Source organism: Sminthopsis crassicaudata, chromosome 2 (assembly GCF_048593235.1).
Source record: "Sminthopsis crassicaudata isolate SCR6 chromosome 2, ASM4859323v1, whole genome shotgun sequence".
Taxonomy (NCBI): domain Eukaryota; kingdom Metazoa; phylum Chordata; class Mammalia; order Dasyuromorphia; family Dasyuridae; genus Sminthopsis; species Sminthopsis crassicaudata.
The window spans coordinates 676222537-676247443 of record NC_133618.1 but is presented as its reverse complement, the minus strand read 5'-3'; the positions used below and the strand labels follow the sequence as shown (position 1 = coordinate 676247443).

Here is a 24907-nt window from a genome sequence, read left to right as displayed (position 1 = left end):
GCAGTTCAGGAGACCCTTCCCCCCGGATGTTACATAAGGCTGAGGGGAGCGTCACCCGCCGAGGCTGATTCATCGGCCCTCTGTGGATGTGCGCTTCGGCGATTTCTGGGCTACCAATTAGTCGATCCATTTACCAACTAATCAGAGATCTATCTGTCTCCATACCCAGATGTCGACAAGTACACACCCAATTCCAGACCTCTCTGCTAGGCTGAAGGGGGGGTTCAGAAAAAAGCGCCACTCCCACCCATTAGCATTCACAGTGGCCCTTTATTTCCAGAGCTTAACACAAGGGCTGTGGAAGATTCCCAGAGGAAACTGAGCTCTAACAAGATGAGGTTATGGATGGTCCACAGTTTTAGGGCCAGGAGGAGCTCCAGAAGGAACCGAGGACCAAAAGTCCTAGGACCCTATATCCACAAGGGCCTGAGTCTGATTGTTTTATTTTACAGATAAAGACCCAGAGGCACAGAAAGATCCCTTTTTTTAATTCCATCTTCCTTCATGAGGGAAGAGGCCCATGTTTGCTCTTGTTCCTCTCCATCACTTTAGTTCAGGTCCTGGAACAGAGCGTCTCTCCATCATCTATCTCTGTCCTACCTTTTCTATGATATGACTCTATTTATAATTTACTTTTTATTCTTCTGTTTTTTTTTTTTTTTGGTTTTTTTTTTAACTAAAACGCTTTGGAATCTGTAATCCCGTCTCTTTCCATGGTGCCATGATGCCTCTTAGTCAAATAAATAAGAGCCAGGATTTGAATCGAGGTCATGTCCCTCCAAGGTCAGTGGATTTTCAGCTGTACCAAGATGGTGTTCCAACCCCAAGCCCGCTGAACCAGGGTTTTTCCTGACTGAACCACAGTCTCTTGTGCAAGGCTATGAGCCCCTTCAGGTTATGGGCCATTTCTCCTTTAAACAATTCATCTTCCTCAGCAGCTGGTACCGGGCTCTTTACAGAGGAAACATTAATAAATATTTCCTGAACTTGTTTCTTGCTGTATTGCATTCACCTCAGGAAGAAAATTTATGTGACAAGGAGGAAATGGGGCTGCTGAAGTTGACCCTGTAAGCACCATCCTAGGAAAACTCTGAAGGCCAAAAACAGGGGGATTCCTCGATTTGACAAGATGTGTGGGTCACCTGGTAGGGCCCCAGTGAGCCATGTAAAAGGGATTGGATGGAAGGACAGCGGCTTCAGGGAGAGTGCTCCATTGGACCCGCCATCATTCATGGCTCTCCTTGGTTCCCAGGTCCCTGTCCCTCAGCCTTGAGGTATCGTAGGCAACTCTGTCCCCAAATCTATAAATTATTAGTCAAAGATACAGAACTAGAAGGAATGTGAGAGGCCACAGAGTTCAACTCTCTCATTTTACAGTTGAGGAAAATGAAGGAGACACTGATTAGGCGACTCGGCCATCGTCACACAGCTGGTCAAGTGGTAAAGGCGGGATTTGAACTCAGGACTTCAGACTCAGTAATATTTAGATATCTCAAAGGAACCCCTTTAAAGCTAAATTCATGAAATATGGCAAACCTAGTTTCTGGGGTTTTTTTCTTATTCTCAAATTCTTGAAGTGCAGAGCCAAGACCCCATGCCTCAGAAAATAATATCATACCTTTTCCCACATTTAGATGATTAAAATATAGAGCCCTGACACAACTTATACACACACACGCACACACACACACACTCACATACACACATACACACTCACACACAATTATATTATTTCCTTATGATTACTGATCTAGTCATGGTCCATAGTGCTTTCAAGTTTGCAAAAAACTTTCTATATACTTCTCACTTGATAAATGCAAAAACCTATGAGGTTGGTACAATTATTACCCCCATTTTACAAATGAAGAAACCAAGGGTCAGAGAAGTGGAGCTGGAATTAAGAGCCAGTTCTTCCTTCATCCAAGCCCAGTGTTCTGGCCACAGTGCCAGGCTGCGGGACTAAGCACAAGACTGAACCTCAGAGCTGAGAATGTAACTAAAGTTGGGGGCAAATTAAGGTAAGAATTATCCCTAATTTCCCCTGCCTTGATCTGGTTTGGCCATGGCTGTATGCATTTTCTCCCCCTATGGGCTGTGTAAATCATGGTAATTAAAAAGGAATGATTTGTTAAGGACCTACTGTGTGCTAAACTCTATGCTCAGAAATAGACCTTGCCTTTAAGCTGTCGCTCCAGGAATCCCCTGGCAGGGACTGTCTGGACCCAGAAAATCTTCAGTTTGAGCCATTTAAGCTTTGTGACATCCAAGAAATTGAAAATCTTAACACCAGTTTTAGATGTTAATGATACATGAATAATATGTAAATCCTGATTGCCTCTAAGTGGTCATCTTCAAAACAACACTATTCCAGTAGTTTTAGTACCAAAAACAAAAGAAATCTATCCAATGTTTACTTCAAGAGGCATTGCAAGTTTGCATGGAAGGGAATATCTAAGTGAAAATGCATATTATGTCAAAACAAAACAAAACAAAAAAATCTACTCTCACTGGCCTGGTTGCAGAATCAAATCCAGTTCCAGAGCTCATACTTTCTGGGCAATGGAGGGAGGCCCTGAATCCCCCACTTCTTCCATCCATCCCCTCTCACACATGGGCCAAAGCTCCAGCTCCCCACAGAAAATCTGAGACCTTCCCAATAAGGAAGAATCAGATCAGACCACAATGATGAGTGAAGAAAACGTGGGCAGACCACTTGTCCTTCAACTGATCAAACCCGCCTTCAGGGAGGACATCCATGGGTCTAGCAGGAGCCCCCTGAGCGGCCATGGACCCATTGTGCTGGAGGAGGACACCTTGCTCAGCCTACAATAAGACAGATCCCATCGAGCTTCCAGATCTTTTCTGTTCCAAACCTTTTCATCCCAGGAAAAAGAAAAATCAGGAAACCAAGAGAGGCTTTCCTCCAGAGTGACCTCAGAAAAGGATTTTCTCTTCCTTCCACCCTTCTCACCCAAACACTTACACCACCAGTAAGATCAATTTCATTGATGTGGAAAATTGCTGAAGGGCCTAATGTGGCAAATCTGAAATTGCAAAGATGGAGAAAGAAGAGGGAAAAGGGGGAGTCTTTGTGCCCAGGGGGAAAGGAAAGCAGCCGGTACAGGAGAAAAGCAGCAGGTCCTAATTCCAGCAGTTCCGCAAGGAGCAAGAACGGCTGACTAAGAACCCTCAGGTGCCCGAATCGGGAGAGGCTCCACAAAATCATCCATTTAGAGCTGAAAAGGACCTTGGAGGACAGTCACCTGGTCCAGCTCCCTCAGCCTGAGAAAAAACAAAGGCTGAGGGATCTGGCAAAGTCGCAAAGGCACCTGGGTTCAAAGGTGGGATTGCAACCCACCTCCTCTAACTGCACAGTCGATGTTCCTTCCAAGAGTTTACAACAATTAAAGATAAAACAAAACAAAATATAGATTCTTATTTTAAGGAGTTTTTGATTTAATAGCAGAGAAGATTACAAATAAAATTAATGTAAATTCATTTCAATTCAAATTCATGAGCATTTTTATCAATTGTTTACTATCTATAAGGAATGGGACTAAGTTTTGGAGGATGGTTCATCTATTAGGAAAAGTCCAATAGACTGATGGGAGTGCAAGAATGAGACCCTTTGAGAAGGAACGTTTACACCCGGAAAGTATTCAAGCAGAAGATGAAAGGAAGCAATAAGAAGGGAAACCTGTTCAGATCTGGTTCAATAAGTGTGGATGGTCTGGAGCAGCACCTTACAAGATCAGGTAGATTTTTAACTTCCTCCTCTCAGAATAATAATAATTTTCAAGTCTTTGGAGTCATTGCATTTCAAGATTAACAGGCGCACAACAGCGCTTGCAGAAAACGGACATACAAAGGGATGGGCTGCTGTTGCCAGGACAAACTTTGGTTCATTTAAGGAGTTTACTGAAGACAGTTCAGCCAGTTGTAACTTTTTATTTCATGCTAATCCTAACTGCCTTGCAAGCTGTTTCCTCACCTTTACTTGTAGGCGATTTATGTTTTGGGAAATCAAAGGGAAATCCCAAAGTAAATGGGCTAAGAAGCCTAACGTCCCAGGATTATTGTGAGGGTCCAAGAAGATGCTATTTGTAAAGCACGAGATGCTCTATAGAAATGCTGTTTTTGTCGACGGTGCTATTATTGCTGACATTATTGTAATTATTATAATTATAATATTATAATTATTCCTGAACTTCTTTCTTTTATCCCTAGCTGACTGAGAGACTGTAAAGATGTAAAGATGACCTAAGTTTGAATCTTACCTCAAATAAACAACTGTTTTGTGACCTTAGGGTCACCCCACTTTTGCCCACCTGTAAAATAATGGGGTCACAGGAATAATATGCACGACCGCACATGGAGAGTCGCTATCACACCGCTGACCTTCTCAAGGTGAGGGGAGGTCAGGGAGAGCAGAGGGAATTTGGAGCTCGAAAATCATTAAAAAAGAATGCTAAAAGGTTTTACATGTACCTGAGGAAAAAACAAATTTTTAAAAAGAGAATTATTTAAAAAACTAAAAAGAGGGGATTAGATTCAAAGAACTCTCCAAGTCCTTCCCTTCTTATTCCTTATTTTATGGGAAACCAGCATCACAAAAGCAAGAACAATCAACATTTTACTTTGTTGCCTCCCATTGTTGTTGGGGTTTTCTAGGCCACAATCATCTTCCAGCACTGCCCCATCAAAGCATAATAGCAGGACACAATCACTCCATGGCGCACCCCACCAGGCTGAGTGGGCAACGTTCCACTCAGGAGCCCCCACGGCTCTATCTGAGGGCAAGGGGTGGGCTTCCTTCCTTCCTCCTGGGACTGGGCTGGGGTAATACACTCTGAAGATGCAAATTTAGGACACAGACAAAAGGCCCCAGGAAAACTCAAAGGGCCACAGAGAAACGTGGACCCCAGCGTTGTTTAGTTTGCAGGTGATGTCCTGGAGGAAGCACGTAGAGCACCATAGGCGCTTTCACGGCTGGAGGGGTAGGGGACTCCAGCCCTGGGGAAGCCCCCTAGGATCAGGGGTCAGCCAAGAAGCACCAGGCAAGCTCGCAGTAATTACAGGTGCCAGGAACAAGTTGGAACCCCTTTGATTTCCCAAAACATAAATCATTAACCAGTAAAGGGCTGGGGGCTTGGAATAAGGAGGGCGGACGTGGGACTTCGCTCGGCCATTTCCTGGCTCCGTGACCCTGAGAACGTAGCTTAAGGTGTCTGAGAATCACTTCCCTCATCTGTAAGATGGAGCCGATCTAGGACTGATTTATCTTTTGGCAAATGGTGAAGAGCAATAAAGGGGAATCTTGGGCTTGGGATTCCTGCTGGGTTGGGGGTCAGGCGGGCTGGGCTCTCAGGTCCCCAGGAGGAGCCGACGATGAGGGGCCAGGAGCAAGTCGGTTGGACGGGGAATGGTCCTGGTCCTGCTGCTCCAAGGAAGGGATTCTGGGACTGGAGAAAAACAAGAAGTTCTGCCGACCACCTGATGCTACCTCGTAATTATGTCTCCCAAGCTTCCCGGACTGACGAATCGCAGCTTCAAAGCCACAAATCCTAGTGACTGCAAAAATCCACAAATATTTCATGGAATGTAAAGCTCTATTTTGTCTATTCATACACACTGGGTGGCGACACGGGGGCCCAGCTGCCTTCTGGGAAAGAACCCATCTCCTGGGCTGCCTGAGAAGAAGGCGAGGCCTTGGAGAAGGCAGAGAGGATGCAGGCAACCTACAAGATGGTCAGCTAAGCACGTCCCAGACAAAATAATGGCAAACAGATAATGACATAAGGCAACATTAATTATGGACACAGGGTCAATCCATTTTACACCAAAATAATTTTATTACAAATCTAAGCAGATTTTTTTTTTGCTTCCTCTCAATATAAGCTCACATTAGTGTCCAAAAGCCAATTAATTTATGAACATAGTAGGTGTAAAGAGCTAGAACTGAGCAAATGCACTTGGATAATGGAGCAAGTGAGACTAATTGCCAATCGGACAATTCTCTATTGACATGTTTGAAGGATGGCCCTCCCCAACTATTGTTGGACAAAGAAGGGGAAGTGACATGAGCAGGTGGAGGAGGAGGAAATTGAGGCATTCTCCTGGTGGTGGAGAGAGAGGAAGGGGGTGTGCAGATTGCTAGATCTAACCCCCTGACCGAGACTGCAAAAGACCAAGAATAAAGACTTTTGATTATCCTGACTCCGGCTGATTCTAAGAGATCCAGGGTCCCAAGAGTAGGGAAAAATATTAAAAAAAAATTTTTGTTTCTGCACTACTAACCCACTTCTATGAAAGCTGAATCCTAGGATAGGAAGGTCTGTTACATTGTGGGGGTCTCTGAGCATGCACCTTGGGGGAGGTGAAGCTGCTGTTCAGGAAGTCTGACTCTGGGATCCCATCTGGGGATGTCCTGGCAGAGATGCCGGAGCATTGGTGCTGCCTTCCCCAGCAAGGAAGCTTCTCTCGGCATGAGGGCCGTGATTTTCTACTGAGGTAGCAAGGAGCGCTTGGGTCTGAAAGCTTGGGTGGGGCTAAGGACATGAGCCTAGAAGAGACAGCCTGATGGGAGCAGGGGAGTGGGAGTCAGAAGCAGAGGCAATGGGACCTCGCCCCAGTTTTGGCACTTACCACCACTTGCTACCCACTCACTGCCACCCGCTACCCCTCACTGCCACTCACTAGCTACTCGTTAAACAATCACTACCCACCTGCTCCTCGTGCAGTGATGAACTTGTCCCATCCACAGTCTCTTCATCTGCAATTGATGAGGAATGGAAGCTCCTTGAGGGCAGGATGGTCTAGACCCCAAATATCTGGCATGTAATAGCACTTACTAAGGCTTATTGGTCAACTGATTGATAGTAAAAGCTGGCCGGGGGGGTGGTGCAAGGGGAAGATGAGAAATCCTGTTTCCTGCCCGCTCTCTGAACCGCACAGACCCAAATCCAGTGGGGGCAGCAGATGATTAACTCAAGTATCCAGCCAGTTCATAGAGCATCCTTAGAGGGTTGTAATCCCAAGCAAGCTTCTGAGTATCCCAAGAGTATAAAATATGGAAGAGAAGTCATTCTCAGAGACCCCAGCATGAGAATAATAACAGTAAAAGCGGCTACATTTATACAGGCTTGCAGAGCCCTTCTCATGCTATCTTCACAACAACAGCTCTGGGAGCAGGCAGTGTTAGTATTCTGATTTTAGGGAGGACAAACCTGGGGTTGAGAAAGTTGGGACTTGCTCATGGTCACATGGTCCTCGTGTGTCAGGAAGGTCAACTCAAGGGTGAGGGTGGGAGGTAGGAAGGGGCCACAACCTAATAACAATGGCCTTTAATATCCCATCAAATTTTGCCTATAAAAGCACATTTCATACGCCTCCCTTTATCAGAACTAGAAGGAAGGATGTAGATTCAGTCATAGTATTAAGCTAATTATTATTAAAGTTTCAGCAATCTAGTTTCTCCAACTATCACTAAGAAACTTATAGCTTTTAACTGATTAATCACAAGTATTTATTAAGCATCTGGTATGTTCTAGACACTCTGTGAAACATTGGAGGAACAAATAAAATCAATGACAATCTCTGCTTTCATGAAAGACCCTCCTGCTGATGCTTCTTGAAACAAGCCAATTAAGGGGCTGGAGGATGCAGGGTCAAGCTAGACTCCCATTTGTTCCCCCTGCTTTCTATCCCCCAGTCCACACCTTCTGGGCCCAGCAGGAGGGCACAGGACTTCCCACTCTGACAATCTGGGATTCTTCTCTTTCAGTCCAAAGAGCTCCAGATGAATTTTCTATTTAAAGTGTTTCCTGCCTCTGGCCCAGGGTGTCAGACTAGATAAAGAGATTTCAGAACAGAACAATCACGATTGGAGGGGAGCGCTGGGGAAAGAATTCTGCTGGTTTTCTTCATTTGCCCCTTGGTTCTTTCCCCTGTCTAAGACTGAATCCCGTAACATGAAAAATATGGATAACATTACTTTCCTCTGAGGATGACGGGGAGGGAGCCATTTTGTAAGACTTGAAAGCACCAACTACCTCCCCAACAATGACGACAACAGAGAAAATCAGTGAGATTTGGGAAATAAAAAGTCCAGATTTGAGATCTGTGTCTGACTTACATCAGCCAATGGATAACCTTTGCACCTGGGGAGTCTCAGAGACCAATGAGCCTATTTTCACTGAAGAGCAAGTTTCTTTCCCAACAGTTTTCTAAATCACTAAAGTCACTGGGTCACTCAAAACAAGAGCAGCAATAACCAAGATGGTCCTGACCTTGAGAAAAGGTGCCTTATGTAGGTTGTACATCGTGTTTTATAGACCTGGTATCTCCAGGTAGAAGACTTTAGGGCTCAAGCTTCCACATATTATTATTATCATTTTACAGGAGATAAAACAGAATTCTGTTGGTGAAAAGACTCCTGATTCCCACCCCCAGCAATTAATGATCAGGGGTAGATTTGAATCTAGTTCTCTCCAGATCCAAACTCAAGAGTGTGCTCCTATCCACCACACTGCCTCCAAAGAAACAGGTCTCAAAGTAAAATGTCAAAACCCATTCTGCTTCAACTACTATACTTTACCATCCTAAGATTTGGTCAGCCTATTTTGGCGCAATTACTTATGGATATTGTTGACAAATATTTTATTCATTTTTGGGAGGGAGGAAGGAAAGAAGGAAGGAAGGAGAGAGGGAGGGAGGGAGGAAGGGAAGGAGGAAAAGGAAGAAGAGAAGGAAGGAAGGAGGGAAGGAAGGAAGGAAGGAAAGAGACGGGGAAGGAAGGGAGGGGAGGAAGGAAGGAAAGAGGGAAGGAAGGAAGTGAGGGAGGAAGGAAGGAAGGAAGGAAGGAAGGAAGGAAGGAAGGAAGGAAGGGAGGGAGGAATGGGCTTTGTTTTCTACTTGTATACTCAGCTCTCAGAACTGTCAGCACTTATACATCCCATACACTTTAAGGAAGCTTTTGGGATGAAATTAATTTTCAGGTTTTTTTTCTGCCTGAAGTAACTACATTCAAAGCCTTAGCACATGAGCCATTTGCGAAGGCAACGGCAGCCTGAAAAACTTGAGGATGAAAAGGAAACCATGGCAATGGGATTTTGAAAACACGCGATGGAAGGCGTATGGTGGCTGCTGGTTTGATTAAAGAGAGACTCTTCCCCACTCTTATGTCCTCCCTTGAAAAAGGCCACACACAGTAAGGCTTTTCTATGAAAACCAGAGCGCCCCAAAGAAAAGGCAAAGCCGGCAGCGCACCACGGGCTCGATCCGGCCCAGATGCAGGAAGGGGAGCCAGCACAAGGAGCCGCTTCTTTTGTTATTTGGAGGATTGCAAGTCGGGCTGGGAATAATGCTATTTCTCCCACTAGCAAACACTTGCCCAAATATTCCTTTTAAACAGTAAATTGAAACAGAGCCCAAATGTGAGCAGAGAAGAAGGGGCCACGGAGATCTGCTGGCTAGATAAGCCAACAGCCTGGCCCATTGTCTTTTTGCAGAAAAACAGAAGCCAAGTTTCAAACCCAAGCCCATTAAACTGAAAACGAGAAAAAGGATCCAACTGTTGAAATAAACAAGCATCAAGGTCTACTCAACACGAATCACGGATTCTTTCTTCCCCTCTCATATGAGTTATGTGAAATGCAAACACATTTCATGGTTAGAGGAATTCTGGAAACGGGAATGAAGCAGAAAAAAGCAATAAACCATAAGTCATACAACCAAAGGAGATAAATCAGTCCTGCTTTTCTACAGGTTCCCTCCTTCTTTGCTTCCTTTTTTCCCTCTTTCCATGCTCCCTCCTGCCTCAGCAGACCACAGCTCATCCCTATGCTGGAAATTTCCAAAAAGTTCCATGGATCCAAAACCCAACTCATGCACCAGGTGAAAGGAACAATAGCATCTCGGAGCAAGGCCATTGTTCCAGATTTTCCAGGAAATTGCCAGCCCCCGACGGATGCGCGGCGGGTTTTTGCTTTGTACTTACTTATTCTGCATCATATTCATTATAATCCAGTCAGAAGGATAGACGTTCTTGCCAATGAGATTTTTAAACATGATGAATGTTTCCATTAGAAAGTCCTAAAACAAAAGGGGAAAATGTTTGAAAAGAGTCATCATCGTCAGAGATCTCAAGTGATACCAAATTGCTAACAAAAACTCACTTGATTAATGGCCTAGAATTTCAAAGAACTTGTCTCTTTTAGTTAAATGCAAACCCCATAGAACACTCACATAGATGGAGTTTATAGGAATTCCAGATTAATTAGGCCTTCCTTTTCAAGCGATTTCTCTCACATGGACAGACCTTTTCAGACATTTCTGAAATAAGTAATTGGGAAAGTTCTTTGAATCCTTGAATCTGGGAGACGGAAGGGACCACAAGCATCAGATAATACACAAAGTCCGTATCGTCTTTACAATGTTGTTGACGGGGAGCCAGCGGCACCGCCGGGGGACCGCGGGAAGGAGAGGGTGAATTTGGCGCCCCAAGACACGGGCCATTTCATTGAATTTCCTCCCTTTGTAAAGGGCTCATGTTTACAAAGAAGCCAACACAACTTTGCAGCCTTTAGACTTCAACTATAACTGTGCAAACATAACATCAAATACTAATAACATGGTTGAGTAATGTAGGGTGAATACAAATGAATGTACAAGCTTGACTGGTAATTAGAGTGGAAAAGATGTAAGTGGAGATAAGGCTCAACCTACCAGGGATGCGATACAGCACCACGTAAGGAGGGTGAGACCCTTCTCCAGGCAAAATGACCTAAGAGAACCACCGAGGCTGATACACTATGTCACCTTGCCCCCTCTCCTTTACTAATGGTCAACCCGGGTGTGATATGACTGTTTTACCACCAACAGCCCAGTTCCTGTGTTCCCCTATGTCCCTTAGCCCACGTTGTATGGCACGTTGTAGCCCCTCCTTATGTACATTGACTCTCCTTTCATTGGAGTCTTCCCATGTTTCCCTGAATTCTACATGGCTGCCATCGATCCCTTTAAAAGTCAGCAATATTATTTTACAAGAACGTACAAAGTACAAATAAGCCAGGTAGTTAGTGACAGAGCACACCTTCTCATTTCCACCTTTTATCAAAATGACGTCATTCTAAACATTTTGCTTTTATGCATCTCTTGCTGTCATTCACTCCCAGGAATGAAGTTCTGGTACGGAAATCTTGGAACCAAAGGGCAGAAAGCAATTAGTTAATTTTCCAGGATAATTCAAGATTGCTTTGACATTGAGTCTATTTATAGTTATACCAATGGAGCATTATTGTGCTCGTCTACTTAAAAAATCCCTTCCAATGTTTTAAAATATTGGTTAGCTTGGTGGTTGGTTTCAATTGTATTTCTCTATTATTGCTGATTCTGAATATTTTGCCAAGCGGTTATCAATAGTTCATTTTTCTTTTGAAAATTATTGATATGCTTTTAGTATTGGTTTCCTGGGAAATGACTATGAATTTTAGGGATTTTCAAGCTAGAGTTTTATCAATCATAAATAATGTATTGCCCTCCTCCCGCCCCAGAGAAATGCCAGCTATATAGAGATAAATTGATGGGTTGGATGACCCAACTTAAAGAGTGGGTGTTGAGGATTTCATCCCAGTGAGGCAGGAGGCCTCCAGGGGATTACCGTGGAGATTTTCAATTGGCCCAGTTCTGGGTCACTTTTGGATCAATGACTTGGGTAAAGGCACAGATTATATATTCATAAAATTTACAGAAAATACAAACATTGGAGGGTAAGGGTCTTGACCAGTCTAGAGAGGAGATAAATCTAGGAAGAAGAAATACAATTAGGAAATGGAAGAAAAGTCAATGTTGGTGCAAGGTTGGAAAAATTTCCTCCTGATGCGAACGGTCTCTAAGTGGGCCTGGCTGCCTCAGGAGGTGAAGGCTTTGAGCAGGCACAAATGAGCATTTGTTGGACTGTGCTCCTGGGAATTCCTGGAGTCCATAAGTGGAATGACGCAGCCCCTGAGGTCCCCGAGATTCCAGTTTGTTCGACTTCTGCTGATTCTGAAAGTATAATCCAATTCAAATACTTTCAGCAAAACACCAGTATGACTTGTGGAAATATGATATAGAAGCATTATGTTAAATGTCATCGTTGAATCCTGTGCCGGATCCTCTTCTGAGTCTTTTGAGTTCATCTGTAGAAATTTTTGCTTTCTTTCAATTTTGCTGCTTCTGATCTTTGCTTTGCTATTTCTTGGGGGAGTTCTGTGTGTTTGATTTCTCTGACTTCCATTTGCTTTGCCAAACTTGATATCCTTCCACTAAAAATTCCCAGCTTCTGCTTAAAACCATCAATTCTCTTTTCAAAAGCTCATTATATAATTCTTATTCTGTACTTCATTTCTGTTCCCTTTTCCTCAAGAATAATCCTAATATTTAGTCAATAAATGGGACAATCTGGAATAATAATGTACCCTTAAATCTGGGTCGCTCTCTCCCATCGTAGGCCAAGGCCAAGAGTGAGCACCCATGTATCTGGAGCAACTCACAAGTTGGGACAGTGAGCCTGAGGGCCCTTATTTGCCTTGGACAATAGCCTGGACCACACATCACCGTGTTAAGCTCTTAAATTATGCTGGGGCTCCTTGAGTGGAGTGAATTCAACTTTCTTTTCTCAAGATCTCCCTGCATGTCCTGGAGTGTCATAGTTAACTTCTGGAGACTTCTCTGGGCATTCTATTACCCTCTCCTATTTCTTCACCATATTGAGAGCTCTTTGTGTTGACTTATTTCTCCAGTGCCTCTGCTGGCTTGTCAGGGCCACTTTCTTTGCAAGGATTTATTTCCATTCTCCTGTTTTCTATTATTGTTCTTTTACTCTGCTTGGCGCATTTTTTGTCATTCCAAGAGGCTGAAGGGAAAGCTCGGCTTAGATCTGCCTTCTTCATCAACAATCTTGGCAAGTCTCTGGCTATTTTATTCAGAGTGGAGATAATAGGAATATTGGTGGAAAATGTCCCAGTTTTTATTTGTTTGTTGTTTCAATCTTTTAAAAAAAAAAACATGTTAAATCAAGAAAAGACACTGCAATTTCCCGCAGGGTTCTGTGCCATGGGGCACCATTCAGGAGGGTTATGAGTGCCAAATATTCATACACCATTATATCAAGGCTACACAATTATGTCATCGATACTTACAGAAAGCCAGGTGGGCCTGGGAATAAATCATTGGATGTGAGTGAAGAAGATACAAGTTCAAGTTTTACTTCTAATTCTTAAAGTTGAACTAAGTCACTGACCTTTTCCTCACTTCACCTCCATTCTACAAATGGGCATAATAACTCTTAGGGTTGTTCTAAAAGAAAAAGTCTATCATTTCCAGGATATACATACATATATATATATATATATATATATATATATATATATATATATATATATATATATATATATATTCCCCTCCCCCCATCCACCATGCCTGTAATATTCTCCCTTTTCTGCTCTGACTACTGACCTTTCTGGCTTCCTTAAGTCCCCACTAAAATCCTATTTTCTATAAGAATTTGTCTTAATTCCCTTGGCTAATTATTTCCTTTTTACCCTATATAAAGCTGGAATTGTATATATTTGTATATTATCTCCCTCCTTTCCTTATCAGAATGTAGTTCCTGGAGGGCAGGGACTGCTTTTTAGCCTCCTTCTGAATCCCCAACACTTAGCACAGAGCCTGGCTCACAATAGGGCTTTTAAAAAATGTAAATTAAATTAAACATGCTTTGAAAATCTTAAAACAACAAATAAATGCTGGCTATCATTGTGTCATCTAGAAGAAGGCCAGGTGAGTTCCTTTAAATTGTCTTTATGATGAAGACTAGTTTAAATCCTGCCCCCAATCCAGCCAGAATCTGAGAGAAGGTGACAAGGGCTCTAGGGAGAGCCACACATCACCTTGGCTAACAGGAACCTAACTTCATGGAAGGGTCAAAACACCAGGCTCAATTTTCAGGAACCTCTTTTCTCCCTGACAAATTAAAATGGAAAAGATTACACAACTTGGCATTGAAGGAACATGATCTGGAGCAGCTAGAGTGAATTTTCTCATTTTCTTAATCTCCTAAATCATAATTAGGCAGAGGGGCAGGAGATCCCACAGCAGCACCTAGGAGAGCAGCGCCTGAGAGAGCAGCACCTAGGAGAGCGGCAACCCAGTGGGAAGAAGCTGGATCAGGCCTGGGTTGTAATGAGGTTAAATTGCAGGGATGGGCTACTGAAGCAAGAGTTCAGTCTTCTCTCAGCTAACGTGTTTGTTGGAAATGTCACATCTTGCCTTTGTTAAAGACCCCGGGAGGGATTTATTTTTATAACTATTGGCTCATTTTATTATATTTATCTTATTTTTTACAGCTCAGACAATGGAATTCTGGGAAAGCCAGGGTGACAATCAGATTATTCTGTGCTGCCCAGGGCCCTAATTCTTGCCCTAAATACTAGAATCTGTCAAAAGTCACCAAGGGCACATTCTTTAATGAAGGTATTTCATTGTTTCCTTTTTTTTTTTTTTTTTTTTTTTAAGATTAATAAAGGCAATTTTGTTTTTCTAATTAAAAATTTATTCGGAACAGAGTTCATGTTTTAACCATTAGGCTGCCCTTTTTACTGAGTCCCAGGATTCAGTTTTATTTTATTTACATGAAATTGACTTTCCTGGTCACTCTTCAAAGATAAATATTCCACAAAGTGACATTAGCCCTCTGCATTTTCTAGAGCGAAGCATAAATCCCAGCTCAGGTTCTCCTCAGCACATTCAGATGCCTGGAGTTGTAATAAGTTCTACTTGTTTCTGCTTTTCTGCAGTTAATGTTTAATATCCCTTACTATAGTCTTAGAATTTCAGTGTTCTCTTTAAGTTGATTCAAACATCGTGCTGTGTGCTAACTTTGGGCGACAGCTTCACCAAAAATGTACAACACTTGTCATGCGAGACCTCAACATACTCAGTGAATGTCAGACGTGTCTCCTCCAAGACGTCATCCCTCTTATGTGATGGGGAGGGGACCTGGCTGTGCCCAGACCGAGTGGTGGATCCCACAGTGGACAACGAGATCACTCTATCTGAGAGGCTCTTCCCTGGATTAGCTCCAGGATGATAAACGTCGTGCTCATGGGAATTTAAGATCTCCTTGTACTAAGCTTTTGTGGTCTGCGTCATTTGCGGGAACACACTACATGTATGTGGAAACACAAATACACGTGCACCCCCCACACAATATGCACACAAAAACCCACACCACACACACACAAATTCGTGGACACTTCCAACAGCAGAGACTACAAGAGCTCCCAACCAATCACATCATGTGGTTGCTTTTCTTTTTTAAAAGTTTGTTCACCTGTGGGAGAAAAACCAGCCAGACTCAGGTGAAAGGCATAAAGAAAACTAGATAAGTGAGATAGAATAAGAGGCAACAAAAAGGGGAAAAATATAATAGGCTAAGATGGCAACATCTGGTCTTTCCTTTTTGCATCCACTGAGTGGGTCACTAAGCTACAAAAACATAAATCTCATTTATATTATTTGGATTTGGTTGGATTTCCTTAAAAATTTCTTCAGAACATACTTTGTAGAGGTTTTATTTGAATATCTGTTAGGAAATTGGTATTAAAAATAAAAAGATGCATCAAGAATTAAAAAAATATTAGATGAATAATTCTTTTAAAAAATTAAAGAAAAGGGGGGGGCAGCTAGGTAGCACAGTGGATAGAGCAATAGCCCTGAAATCAGGAGAGCCTGAGTTCAAATCCGGCCTCAGACACAATACTTCCTATCTGTGTGACCCTGGGCAAGTCACTTAACGCTAATTGCTTCGGTTAAAAAAAAAAAAAAAACACTAAAAAGAAAAAAAGGAGGCCATAAACACTTTAGAACATCAAAATATTTAGAACACAGACCACGGAAAAACTCCTGATTTATTACCTATCATGTTTGGTATTTAGCTCCTAATATGTTGAGTTCCAAAGATTTCTTTTTTAAAGCAAATTTCTGTGGTTAATGGCTATGGACATATTCTAAAAATTTCTATACAGGATCAACTACTATAAAAAGAGGTTAAAAATTTCATCTGCATAATTTGATGACATTCAAGACACAAATGTCAGTTGAAAATGGAAACGAATTGTCTCCCTTTAATTGTTATTCAGGAGTGCTCGGAGGAGAGAAACAATTCTCCTGGGAAATCAAGACCATATAAGTCCTAAATGCCAGATCCTTCGCCTTTGCCATCTATGTGCTCAAGGAAAGATTGCCATTAGCCTCCAGAAAATCAGATTAATTTTATTACCATCATTTTGCCTAATCCTTATCATAATAGACTAGGGCTGTCCAGGCCAACAATAACTCTCCAAAAAGTCCAGGGGAATTTTGTAAGAGACCGAGGTTTTTGGTTCTGATTAAGTAACTCCCCTTTTGTGAGACAAATGATAAAATATCTAGGGCCTCGAGGATGGAACACAGGCTCCTCTTTTTGGTATTTAAAGCCCTTTACTGTTAGCTTGGCCCTCCGTTTCCATGACATTCTCCATGACACCCTGGCCTATTGGGAACTCTGGCTGCCTGTCCTATGGGAAGTAACCTTTCCCCCACATACAGACCCCAGGACCTACAGGAAAGGGAGGGTGAAGGTTAGTGCAAAGATATTCTTAAGACTTAACAAAGCTTCTAGGTCTTCCGACCTTGAAAAAACTTCATTCTATGGGGAAGTCACAAGTGAGGAGAGGGAGATGGGAAAAAGGCCCAGAGCCAGGTCACTGCTTCCCTGGCAAGGAAATAGGTTCAGGGACATGACATAGAAACATGAAACAGAAGGGACGTGATGCCCCAGTGAGGTGAGAGCCATACAACTGGACGGAGCAGCTGGACTAGCGGGGAAGAGGGGGCAGACTGAGTCCCCAGAGATTTGTGAAACAATTGGAATCCAACTCACATCCCCCCCTCCCCGATTCCCTGAAGCCTCCATTTATCTCCTTTCCTTTTCTTCCTGACTCCCCCCTGACCATGAAGACAAGGATAGCAGTGGGAGGCAGGGAGCAGAACGGCATTGAACTCCTTCGCTTCTATTCATATTGCAGATTTTGGTAATTGGTTTTGTTATTTGATTTTTAAAAGAAATGACCTTGGTTTTATTATAGGAATCTAATAAAACATCAAGAAATATGAACGTTTAAATGTACAGAGAACAATTTTAAAGGGAAATCACTTAAGAGAAAATGCTCTATTTTAGCAGCCGCCAGTGTCTCTGGCTACCTGAACCTGCTATTACGGTCCGTGGCCATTGGAAGCAATCCTGCTCCCAGATGAGAGCTGTGAGGTTACAGCTTGGGAGAGGGGAAAGACTGTTCCAAGGCCGGCCAGTCATGAACAGGAGTTATCCAATAGGAAAGAGAGAGTCTGATGGGTTTGGAACACCTGCCCACCCTCACCTGACCCCAGGGAGTTCCCAGCACCCACCTTGATATCCTAGCATTCTCTGGGGCTGAAGTGCTGCCCCCCACTCCCCAGAATCCTTGTTCTTTGTCGTGCTGAGTTAAATTCCAGGGTCTTTTCCTAGCCTTTTGTCATCTATCTAGTGAGCACTCACCCTCCCATCCCTAAAATACTTTAGGGCTAGTTCACCGGCAAACACTTAGCACCCCTCACCCCAAGCCCCAACGGAAGCGACTTAGGGCAAGGACTAGGCTACCGTTTGTCTTGGAAACTCAGGTGCTGAAAGGCAAAGTAGCCAAATGGTTAGAGCTGGCCAGCCAGCCAGGAATTAGTAATTATTCTTTACTAAGGGTTTACTCTGTGCACAAAATGTACCAAGTGCTGGGAATACAAATAACCAAGTGAGAGAGCTTCTTCATTGGGGAGGCTCGTTCTATTGGGAGAGATGAGACTTAGGGAGGGTTTTAGGGGCAACTCAGAGGGAAAGGTTCCAGGGTCCTGAGGAGCAGCAGCAGAACAGAGGGGGAGGTCTCTTCTTTCTTTGCTAATGTTGGACCCTCTGACAGCGTCAAGGATTTGGGAGACAAGAACTTTCTTTCCCAAATCTTCAGCAACATTTATAGAAACGTGGCCAGCAGCCCCCCAAGGGCTGATTCTCAGGATCTCGGCTAGGGACCGAGCTGTACCCGAAGCACTTGGGTCCCAGGTCTTAATTTGTCTCCAGTGGGGTCCAAGAGGAGAGGGCAGGCAAGGATGGCTGGGCAAGTGCCTTCCCCTGGGTGATGGCCATTAGGGCTAGTGGTTGGGAGCTGGACCTCCCAGGGCTCTCTGGGCTCTAGTTCCACTTCTGACAAACACAGTGGCTCTGTCACCCTGGGGATATTCCACCATCTTTGAGGGTTACAGGCAACAGTGTGACAGAGAGAGCTTCTCAGAGAGGAAGCTTCCTCACGTGGATGTTTCATGGTCCCAACAAAGTCACAGATTGATTCTTCTTCCCAGAAACTAGAACCATGCTTTGAGTGGCTCACTGGATTGGATCCTTTGTTGCTAGGATTTTGCCAGTCTAAAGCACGTGCGTGCACACATGCACACACACACACACACACACACACACACGCACACACACACACACACACACACGTAACCCCCACAAAGAGAGAGTTTCAATAAAAACCATACAGGGCCATTTTAGTTGGGAGAGGGACCAGGATGAGGAACATGAAAGGAAAACAATGAGCCACCACCACGCCCTCCCTCCATGTAGTTAGGGGCCTTCTGTCCCTTCTAAGACACTGAAAAGTTCACGGACAGAAGCCATGCACATGTATCAGAGGCAGATCAGAAAGCACGGCCTGGGAATCCAACGCCAGACTTTTATCCACGGACCCCTTTGGGTCCCTCTGCTCCTGCCAGGGTTAAATACTCCAAGTCCCTGCAGGGATGGCCTACATGCAGGTTTTCTCCCAAGGAGGAAAGGTCTGAGGCGGCAGGAGTCACCCTTATTGTGCAGGCGAGCTTTGTTTTTCCATATGGCAAAACCCTCTTGTTCATTATGTCCACTGACCTAAATATGATTCAGAGATCTGTTTGAAGATTAAGCCTGAATGATACAGAAATAAAATAAATCCTTCATTAATGGGAGGCTTTGGGGGCAGGTGGGGGGAGAGGAAGAGACAGCGAAGGACCTAAATGGAAATGAGCAGTGAGTCATCAAAGGGATTTGTTCTTTCTGATTTGGTGTAAAACAGATTGGGGGCAGACTGGTATCCTAGGGAATACTGGATGTGCACGCCACATACGCACGCAGACATGTGCAGCACAAGCACGCAGGCCGGCACGGGGCCGCTGATCGCACCCTCTTCTGAGGGGGAACCTGTTCCATTATTGCTCTTCGGAAAATATTAGGTTAAAAAATAAAAAATGATTAATCAATGAAAGGAAAATTGTGTCAAAAACAAAATCTAACAGGGGCAGCTCAGGGGCCTTAGGGATAAAGTCCTGGACTGAAATTTAGAAAGACCTGACATGGAAACTTTTTGTAAGATGCTAATGAGGAGGATGAGGATGACTGTGTTTTGTATCACTCCTCTTTGTTCTTGGCTCCAAGAACCAAAACTAGCCTCACTGGGTAGCCCATCACAGGAGAAAATCAGAGCCTTAGTATGATGAAACGCTGCTGACGGTGAGAATTATCAGACAATGGAGGGGGTCGCCACCATTGGAGGCGATGGGGCCCACGCTGAAGACGAGACATCCTGAAAGAAATGCCAGACGCCCAAAGGAAAGGTGGAATGGGACTCCTGCTCGGGCCAAACTAAGGTCCCTTCTACCTCCGAGACTGTCATTTGATGAAAAAGATCGAGTCCATTCGTACTCCCAACAAAGTTGCTTCTACAGCAAGGAAACCTGCCTGAAACGCTCCCCAAACATCCTCTTTCACTGTGGCCAGGGCCCGGAGCGGGAGTCTCACTTAGCCAGGTGGAGGTCAGCACCTAATTGAAGGGAATGAGGCAACATGGTGGGTGGGTAATTTGCAAAAGGCACTTGCCTTATGGTGAAGCAATTTCCAGGTCATTAGGGAAGTAGCTATAAATCCCCCTCTATTACAGCAGTCCCTCATTAAGTTGTATCATAGTTTCTAGAGAGGACGAGGAGAGAATAACAGCAAGAAAGGGGGACGAGCTTCAATCTTTCTAGCTAATTAATAATCCAGGGCCATTTAAACCTGAAAATGCACCGGGGCTCCTTCCTCCAATAGGAAATTCTAGACACAAACTAATTACTAGCTACTTTTGATTATCCCTTGTAGCTTGTCCCAAATTTCAACATACAGAAAACACCAATCAATGACAAGTGTATTGATAGTTAACACCTACTCTAATTAATTGTTTGATTTGTTTGCAACACCTTGTTTTACTTTCCTTGCAGCTGAAAGAGAATCACTTTGCAACTCAGTTCTTTCCAGCCTTTCCTCCCAGAAGACTCAAGAAATGGGTTCTGAATAAGCAGGTGCTTCGCATCCAACAGATGGACCATGTTATCCCAAAAAGAACCAGGGATCGGGAACGCCCAAGACTGGAGGCAAGATGGAGGAGATGGGCAAAGTCAGCCCATTTCAGCTTCCTGGAATAAACTGGTCGGAGCGATCTTGTTCTTTTGTATGTGGCAAATTCTTAGACAGAGCCACATTCAAATAGATATTTCTCCTATGTTCACTAAAGACAGCAACTCCTTGAGGGGTGGGGACTGTTTGCTTGTTGTCATGTTGCCTTTGGACACTTGAGCTCTGGTACACAGTAGGGACACAACAGATCAAACAGGATTCTTCTTATTACCTTGAATCCTCCAGCCAGATGACTTTGTGGACTCGGTGAGAGTGTGATGCATGAGCAGGGACAAACTTTGACAGCTCCCAAGTGAGTTTTCCCAGTAGACAACATCATTTTCCAGAGCTCTAACCACGGTGGGATTTCCTTTGCCCCGAGATCTCAGCTACATTTTTCAATGCCCTCAATCTATATTTCAATGAACTTGGAAGCTGTTTCTGGTTTTAGGTCTGCTATTCTACCCTTTCCAATTTTGTGAATACATGTTCACTCTTTTCTTTTTTCCCCATTTCAAACAACTACAATGGAGACGTTAAAGCACAAACACCATCACTCCACCAACCCGTGCAGCCAGCCGGGAACTCACCACCACATCAGTCCTCATCTTGCCAAAAGTCTTGATCAGGTGAGCGTAGTGATAATCTTCCATCTGCCTTAGAATTGCCGTCATGCTCGCCACAAAGTTGCCCTGGGAAGGAAACAACCGAGAGGACAAGATGAGACGAAGGGGAAGCTCACAAACAGATCAATACCAAAAGGAAACCAGCAACAAGTTTCAGGGGGCTTTAGGAGGAGGGTCCGATTCCAGTGGAGTAAGCTAATCAGCTTCCATTGCACAGACCATTCACCCTATGGGGGAAGAGACTTGGAGGGAACATTACGGCTAACCAGGTTGGAATGCCACTTCACCGCTCAATTCCCATTTTTAAAGAAGGAATGGCTTGCTTATAATGTAAGTTGGGATTCCAAGCATTCGTGAACTTTTGAAAGTAACTGGTAGAGGCAGCTAGGTGACACAGTGAATAGAGTCCTGAATTCAGGAGGGCCTGGCACTTAACACTTCCCAGCTGTGTGACCCTGGGCAAGTCACTTAACCCCAATTGTCTCAGAAAAAAAAAAAAAAGTAGCTGGCAAAAACTATTAAAGAAATAAATTTTAAATTAAAAAAAAACAAAGAATTGAGAGTAGATTGCTGTGTCAAATAAAATAATGGTCAAAAGACAAACACACTGAAAATCAGTGTAGGAAGATATTTAAATTGCCAGTAACCAGTTCATAAGCATTCATTAAGCACCTACTGTGTGCTAGGTACTGTATGCTAAGCATTGGATAATAATACGCACTATTTAGATAATAGCTTTGCAATGCATGAGATGCTTTCAAAGACACAAATGAAGTAAAATTTAGGAAGCTCTTATTGGACATTCAATCATCCTCTCATTCACGCCACAAATACATAAAATGCACCTAATATTAGCAGAACACAGTGAAGGGCAGATATAATCTGTGATAAAAAGAGCATCAGTCAGCTAGCATTGAAGAGGCCCCAAACCAAGATTCAGAAATGGATCCTTTGCCTTCATCCCCATTCTTTCATTACACTATGGAAATTAAGACTGCATCATATTTATTTTTATGCCCCCCCATCCCCCGCTCTGGCAACCAGCCTTGAAGGGAGCAGGGACTCGGACAAATAGCCCTGTCTCAATTCGTCATTTCACCTCCTCCCATCCCTTTGACTCTTTTTCCATTCAGTTGCCACAGAACATAAGTCTTCTTCAAGCCCGAAAAATCATTTTTGAAATATACTGAACAAATATATAAGCAAGAGGGGCTGGTACCTGCAGACCCAGAAACCTCGGTGTTTAGGCTCCCATTCTGACAGCACATGAGAGATCGCCCAAGTCTTGGCTCTAAGCACAGACACCTTATCTAGAAAATGAGGGGGGAAATCTACACCTACTTTTCTTCTCAAGAAGAAATTGCCTGTACAAACCATAGATGTCTGAATAATTATTTGTATTATCATGGTCTTTGCTGTTGCTATCCAAATAAGAGAGTGAAAAAATGAGAAAGAACTGAACTCATTTTTCACTTTTTTAAAAGATTCACCATCCAGATGAGCTAGGAGACCGGGGATGTGCCAGATCTCTGTTCTCAGCAGTGCGCTAAAAAATAGATGTCTTTTATTTCAAAAAAATCTACACTTATCCTCTTTAGGCCAATCTAATAACCTTCACCGGTACCTCAAAAATGAGGAATGTTTCAATTCTCCCTAAGAAAAAGACTGATATAACACCACATACTAAGATTAGATCAAAATGGGTCCAAGATTTAGGCATAAAGAACGAAATCATAAATAAATTGGAGGAACATGGGATGGTTTACCTCTCAGACTTGGGGAGGAGGAAGGAGTTTGTGTCCAAGGGAGAACTAGAGACCATTATTGATCACAAAATAGAACATTTTGATTACACCAAATTAAAAAGTTTCTGCACAAACAAAACTAATGCAAACAAGATTAGAAGGGAAGTAACAAATTGGGAAAACATTTTTACAGTTAAAGGTTCTGATAAAGGCCTCATCTCCAAAATATACAGAGAATTGACTTTAATTTATAAGAAATCAAGCCATTCTCCAATTGATAAATGGTCAAAGGATATGAACAGACAATTTTCAGATGATGAAATGAAAACTATTTCCACTCATATGAAAGAGTGTTCCAAATCACTATTGATCAGAGAAATGCAAATTAAGACAACTCTGAGGTATCATTACACACCTGTCAGATTGGCTAAAATGACAGGAACAAATAATGATGAATGTTGGAGGGGCTGTGGGAAAACTGGGACACTGATGCATTGTTGGTGGAGTTGTGAAAGAATCCAACCATTCTGGAGAGCAATCTGGAATTATGCCCAAAAAGTTATCAAAATGTGCATACCCTTTGACCCAGCCATACTACTACTGGGCTTATACCCCAAGGAAATACTAAAGAAGGGAAAGGGACCTGTATGTGCCAAAATGTTTGTGGCAGCCCTTTTCATAGTGGCTAGAAGCTGGAAGATGAATGGATGTCCATCAATTGGAGAATGGTTGGGTAAACTATGGTATATGAATGTTATGGAATATTACTGTTCTATAAGAAATGACCAACAGGAGAAATACAGAGAGGCTTGGAGAGACTTACATCAACTGATGCTGAGTGAAACGAGCAGAACCAGAAGATCATTATACACTTCAATAATGATACTGTACGAGGATGTATGCTGATGGAAGTGGATTTCTTCAACATAGAGAAGAGCTAATCCAATTCCAATTGATTAATGATGGACAGAACCAGCTACATCCAGAAAAGGACTGGGAAATGAATGTAAACTGTTATTTTTACCTTCTGAATCCAATTCTTCCTGTGCAACAAAAAATTCGGTTCTACACACATATATTGTATCTAAATTATACTGTAATATATTTAACATATATAAGACTGCTTGCCATCAGGGGGAGGGGGTTGGGGGAGGAAGGGAAAAAATCTGAATAGAAGTAAGTGCAAGGGATAATGTTGTAAAAAATTACCCATGCATATGTACTTTCAAAAAATGTTATAATTATAAAATAAAATAAAAAATTAAAAAAAAAAAAAAAAAAAAAAAAAGAAAAAGACTGATAACCAGAATCTGCACTCATCAGAATGTAAAGTGGGAGAAAATGGAGATCTGTCAGCCTGAGAGGAGCAGGGAGAAAGGAAAATGAAACAAGAACAGTAGGGGGGGAAAAAAGACATGTTCTGCCCAGGAATGGGGAATGGTGAGGATGTCAATCAGACTGGGTGATTGTTCTCACCAAGTATCAATGATGGTTCTCACCAAGGAAAATATCTGAATATTTCCAGTGCTGGGGACCTGAACTCCACCTTTGGCTTTGTTCTCCTTAACTGCCCTATGTCTTGGGTAGGGTTTCGCCAACATGGAGCATGGAGATGTTGGGGGTTTAACTGCCCTATGTCTTGGGTAGGGTTTCGCCAATATGGAGCGTGGAGATGTTGGGGGTTTCCAATGTTTGTCAACAGAGCCCATGTCTAGTCTGAAACATTCCGAACCTAATTGTTCCCTCTTCGATTCACTTCTGAATTGCCAGTTCTTCTCTAACTCTGCTTTAATAAATAGCAAATTTCATTGCTTCAGTGACTTAATAATAGGGAATATTCTTATGTCAGGAAGATATTTAAAATCAGACACTGTTCTAGTACTTTGTCTCTACACAACATGCAACTTGGTTGCCCTATCGCTCCTCAAAGGAGTCATTATGAAAATGGAAAATAGCAATAATCGTAA

At 43.0% G+C, this 24907-nt stretch overlaps 1 protein-coding gene and 1 long non-coding RNA gene across 3 annotated transcripts in view; one reads left to right on the top strand and one right to left on the bottom strand.

Annotated features, from left to right (window-relative positions):
• The window catches only part of DOCK1 (dedicator of cytokinesis 1), a 465334-nt gene that overhangs the window by 135049 nt on the left and 305378 nt on the right, over nt 1-24907 (bottom strand). For both annotated transcript variants that reach the window (XM_074297159.1, XM_074297160.1), the window contains exons 28-29: nt 21160-21261; nt 9998-10092 (exon numbers count right to left, since the gene is read on the bottom strand). In XM_074297159.1, the coding sequence (XP_074153260.1) occupies nt 9998-10092; nt 21160-21261 (197 nt within the window). The remainder of the gene's footprint in view (nt 1-9997; nt 10093-21159; nt 21262-24907) is intronic.
• Nucleotides 16578-21322, top strand: LOC141559087 (uncharacterized). The gene is made up of 2 exons (XR_012487214.1): nt 16578-16661; nt 20395-21322. It is a non-coding gene; the product is annotated as an uncharacterized LOC141559087 (long non-coding RNA).